This window comes from Myotis brandtii, unplaced genomic scaffold (assembly GCF_000412655.1).
Source record: "Myotis brandtii unplaced genomic scaffold, ASM41265v1 scaffold1750, whole genome shotgun sequence".
Taxonomy (NCBI): Eukaryota; Metazoa; Chordata; class Mammalia; order Chiroptera; family Vespertilionidae; genus Myotis; species Myotis brandtii.
This window is the reverse complement of record NW_005356477.1, coordinates 96,664-102,018: the sequence shown is the minus strand read 5'-3', so window position 1 is coordinate 102,018 and position 5,355 is coordinate 96,664. Positions and strand designations below refer to the sequence as shown.

Here is a 5,355-nt window from a genome sequence, read left to right as displayed (position 1 = left end):
ACACTTTGTGTATGACCATGTGTTTGCAGAAAAGATCACTTCCTTGCCAAGTCAGCCAAGCCCCGACGAAGAAGAAAACAAGCATTTGAAGAAGGCAGTGAGGACGCTGCAGGCACAGCTGAGCCTGGAGCGGCAGAGGCGGGTGGCCTTGGAGGAGGAGTACGGCTTGTGCTGAAGGAGAACAATGAGCTGGAGCAGCAGCTGGGGGCCACTGGCGCCTACCAGGCCCGGGCGCTGGAGCTGGAGGCTGAGGTGGCTGAAATGCGGCGGGTGCTGCAGTCGGAGCGTCCCTTCGTGAATGGGGTCGAAAAGCTGGTACCCGACTCCCTATTTGTCCCTTTCAAAGAGCCTGGCCAGAGCCTGCTGGAGGAGATGCTGCTGACGGTGCCCGAGGCCCAGCGGAGGCCCCTCAAGCGCAGCAGCAGTGAGACGGTGCTCAGCAGCTTGGCCGGCGGTGACATCGTGAAGGGCCACCAGGAGACCTGCATCCGGAGGGCCAAGGCTGTGAAGCAGAGGGGTGTGTCCCTGCTGCAGGAGGTGGACACACAGTATAGCGCCCTGAAGGCCAAGTACGAGGAGCTGCTGAAGAAGTGCCAACAGCAGGAGGGGGACTCACTGTCCCACAAGGCTGTGCAGACTGCCAGGGCTCCAGTCAGGGACCCAGCTTCCAGGGACCCACCCGCTGCTGGTGCCCCCGAGCCTGCTGGGTCCCCCACCAGCACACCACCTCCCGAATACAAAGCACTCTTTGAGGAGATCTTCAGCTGCATCCAGAAGACGAAGCAAGAGATTGACGAGCAGAGAATGAAATATCGCTCTCTCCCCTCCCCTTAATGGGGCCTCCAGCTCCCTGCTCATTTCCTATCTCCCATCACCCTTCTCCCACTCAGACATGTTTGTAGACCCCAAAGCCTGAAGTTGCTCACTACTTTGCTGACTCAGCAAGTGTGTAGATACAGTGAGGAAAGAGGATGGCTCCTGGTATCAGTTTCCTAACCCAGGCGCCTTTAAGCCCTGCAGTAAGCCCCTCCCATGACAAACTGGCCTCTGGCCGGCGCTGACTAGGCTGCCATTCTTGAGAAGCCCCGAAGCAGTGGGGGCAGAGCTGTGCTCCTGGAGAGGTAGGCCTGGAGCCTCCATAGGATGTACTTACATACACAGTGCCTACTACACTGGGAAAGGGCCGGGGAAACCGAGCTAAGGCGATCCCTGCTGCCTCCTGGCTTAACTTCTCAAAAATGTGGAAGTCAACCACCAACCTGAACTGCTCCCAAGCACTGTTGGATACTGTGAATTCATGAAGGCCATTTAGGAGAAAGTAGGGGTCTAATCCAAAGAAACAGTATTAACCATTACTCCACACCTTAGAGTTTCCTGTGCTACCAGTCGAACTGTGACAGGTAATCCTAACAGACCTAAAGCACTGGGCACCCTGCAGAAAGGCGAGCTCTGCTGGACCCAAGTTCGCCTGTCAGCCTGCGCTCCACCCCAAAGGCCTCCACCCCGTCCAGGTGTGTTCACGCAAAGTGCAGTGTTAGGGTAGCCGAGCACACACCTATTTCCTTTCTTAAATACAAACGGGGAAAAGCTCTCCTGTGCTGTCTGAGCTGCTGACCTGCTCAGTGCCTGCGGCTCCTGTCAGGGGTTGGGCTTGGCTGCAGGAACCCCATCTGCTGCTTTACTGAACAGTGTTGGCATCATTCTAACTGTGGAAATGGATGACTCCTCGCACTTGCATACTTTAATTTAAAACTATTTAAGAGAACTGAGGTTCCAGTAATTGTATATATTTTTCTAAAAACCAAATAAAACTACCTATGAAAATGAAAAAAAAAAAATTCAACTAGCCCGGCCAGCATGGCACAGTGGTTGAGCATCGGCCCATGAACCAAAAGGTCACCGTGATGATTCCTGGTCAGGGCACATACCCAGTTTTCAGGCTCAGATCCCAGTGTAGGGTGTACAAAAGGCAGCTGATCAATTATTTCTCATCATTAAAAAAAAAAAATTCAACTAGCCCGGCCAGCATGGCACAGTGGTTGAGCATCGGCCCATGAACCAAAAGGTCACCGGTTTGATTCCTGGTCAGGGCACATACCCAGTTTTCAGGCTCAGATCCCAGTGTAGGGTGTACAAAAGGCAGCTGATCAATTATTCGGTCACCGGTTTGATGTTTGTCTCTCTCTCCTTCTCCCTTCCTCTCTGAAATCAATAAAAATATATTTTAAAAAATTCAACTGTAGCATTTGTATTAGTGAGCAGTTTTCCACAATAAGAATGCCATTTATTTTATTTTTAAATATATTTTTATTGATTTCAGAGAGGAAGAGAGAGAAACATCAATGATGAGAGAGAATCATTGATTGGTTGCCTCCTGAACGCCCACCCCACACCCCCTTCTGGGGATTGAGCCCACAATCCGGGTATGTGCCCTTGTCCATAATCGAACCTGGGACCCTTCAGTCCACAGCCGACATTCTATCCATTGAGGCAAACCAGCTAGGGCGAGAATGCCATTTATTATGGCATTCTTAAGTGTAGACCTGCCAGGTTAAGTCTTTCAGCACCACGGACAGATCTATACTTCCTTGTGTGTAGGGAGCTGCAGTTCTAGCTCAACTGGACACAATGGGTTACCAGAGAGGGAATTTAAGATAAACCTCAATGGTCACACAATTGTGATCTTAAATACAGAAATCAGTCAAAGTCTCAAATACTGATTCTCCCCCAGTTCCAAACTTCCACTAACCATGATATCACTGTAATAGAAAGGCCTGTTGGGGCAGAAGAGGAACTGAAGCATAGAGGCAATCACTTCACTGACCCTCTCTCCCAGCAGCTTCCCTACAGTACGACAGCACTCAGGCCACAGCAAGCTCTTCCAGGAGGAGGACGTTAGCCTGGAGGAGGCTCTAGAGAAGCTGAGGGACATGAAGACAGGATAGTCCATTACATTTAAAACTAGAGGTTCCCGCTGACCCTGGAGAGTTGATAAGAGGGTCAGAATGAACAGAGGTACAGAAGCAGAGAGAAGTATGGCATAAGGAGGGGAGGATGAGACTGAACTGGCAGGAGGTGCTGGGGGGAGGCGGCCTGGATCTGTAGGGTGGGGGGAGCTCAGGAATTTCTCCTCTCTGGACAGACAGCGCTTACATCTTGAAGTAGTACTAACTATGAAAACTCCTGTGACAGTGTGTACAGGGGCTAGAAAGATGAAACACAAACATGTTTCCAACCCGACCTGCCTCAGCTGTGTGGAGGGTTGATAACTAGATGTGAAGTGAATAGAGGTAAGTCCCTTCCTCACCTTCTCCAGGTTTCCTAGGCAACAAGGGTGCAGCTTGGCCAGAGGACTTGCGAGACCGTCTTGGACTGGAGTACATGGTGGTTTCAGGGACGAAGAAGTTTAGAGGCAGAAAGGGAACCTCTGAGGCTGAGAGAGATGAAGCCCGGCGGGGCCTGGGAAGTCCGAGTTCCAGATGTAGTTACTGTTTTAAATCACACACAGTCTGACAGACCCTCAGTTTAGCCACATGGTCTAGTGTCATGTGAAATCAGAAGACTTTGGGATGGCCGTGTATGACAATATTTGTAAAAAATAGCTACAGGGCACTCACTGTAGTGATTAGCAACAGAAACCACCTACCTATCAGCAGGGGGCAGTTGCACATATAATACCAAGGAGGAGGGTTAGAATGGATGATTCACCCAGGTGCTGGCTCCGTGGGGAGCACTGTCCTGTGCATGAAAGGTCCCGGTTGGATTCCTAGTCAGGGCACATGCCCGAGCGTGAGGGGGCAGTTCCCAGTCAGGGTGTGGGAGGCAACCAACAATGTTTCTTACATCGATGTTTACCTCTCTCTCTTTGCCTCTCCTTTCCTCTCTCTCTCTCAAATCAACTTTAAAAACCATATTAAAAATTAAGAGTTAAAGCTTATTTTGTGAAACTGTCAGGATGCCCCTTACATTACATACATAAAACAGCAAATGGGAACTTTGAATGAATACTTTCATTTCAAAAAAGCTGCAATGAACACAAAAGTGAAATAGAAGTCATATTTGAAAGAAGTAATAATATCTCTATGTGCAGGCTATATGATCTCATGCATAGAAATTCAAAGGAATACACTAAAAAACACATTGGAATAAATGAATTCAGAAATTTGGCAGGATACAAGACCAACCCACCCAATTCCAAATAGTATTAATGACTAAGCCAGAAATTATATTAAGAAAATAATTCAAAAAGAATTAAATAAGGATAGAAGTGACAGCCCCAAAATAACCCTCACATTTATGATCAATTGATTTTCAAAGATGGTGCTAAGACAATTAAATAGGGGAAAGAATCGTCTTTTCATCAAATGATGCTCGGACAACTGGATATCCACATGCAAACAAATAAAGTTGGACCCCTACGTCACACCACACATAACAATGGGCCCGAGGCCCAATGCGAGCACTAACATGATGAAACTCTTAGAAGGAAACAGTGTAAATCTCCACTAAGAGCACAAGCAAAAGGCGAGGAGTAGACACAGTGGGCGTCGTTAAGATGCGCGTCCAAGGACACCATCTAGAAAGCAGGACACCCCAGAAGAAACTTTTGTTGTTGTTGCAGATGAGACATGTGGTAATGGAGAGAGTGTATGAAAACATGCGAAAGGCCAATCATCACATAAAAAGATATTCAGTCCCGACTGGTGGGGCCGGTGGTTGAGCTTTGATTCCTGGTTGGAGGAACATGCGGGCTCGATCCCCAGGAGGGGGCGTGCGGGAGGCAGCCGACCAATGATTCTCAATTTCTGTCACTCTGAAGTTAATAAAAACATTTTTAAAAATGTTCAACATCATTATCCATCTGTGAAATGCAAATAAACCTACAAGGAGATACTTCTCCCCACGCAGTAGGATGGCTGTAATAAAAACGATAAGTGTGGGCAAGAATGTGGAGAAGTTGGAACCCGTACACACCGCTAGTGGGAGCGTGAAGCCATGCAGTCCCTTTAGAAACAGGACCCGGGCCCACACCCAGGCCCGCAGTGGCCAGAGGGGCCGCCGGACTTCACATGAAACCATACACAGCACGCGGCCTCTCATACAGGGAATATTATTTGGCAAAAATGGAGAGAAATTAAATGCTAACACATGCTACAGCATGAACCATGCAAACATTATCCCAAGTGAAAGAGCCAGATACAAAAGGCCACACATTATATGATTTAATTTACATAAAATATGGAGAAGAGGAAAATCGGGAGAGAGGGGCCGTGGGCTGGTGGTTGCCGAGGCTGAAGGTCTGGGGATGGAGCGCCTGCCAATGGCCGAGCACTTCCTGGGGTGAGAGGGTGTCGG

General features: G+C 48.7%; 1 protein-coding gene across 1 annotated transcript; it reads left to right on the top strand.

Moving 5' to 3' along the window:
* Positions 1-4: 4 nt before the first annotated feature.
* Positions 5-1,812, top strand: LOC102245391 (cerebellar degeneration-related protein 2-like; the record flags this gene model as incomplete). Its single annotated transcript, XM_014537269.1, is given in 2 exon segments — positions 5-164; positions 167-1,812. Coding segments are annotated over 2 exon segments (828 nt in total), but the record flags the coding sequence as incomplete, so codon positions are not given.
* Positions 1,813-5,355: the final 3,543 nt, after the last annotated feature.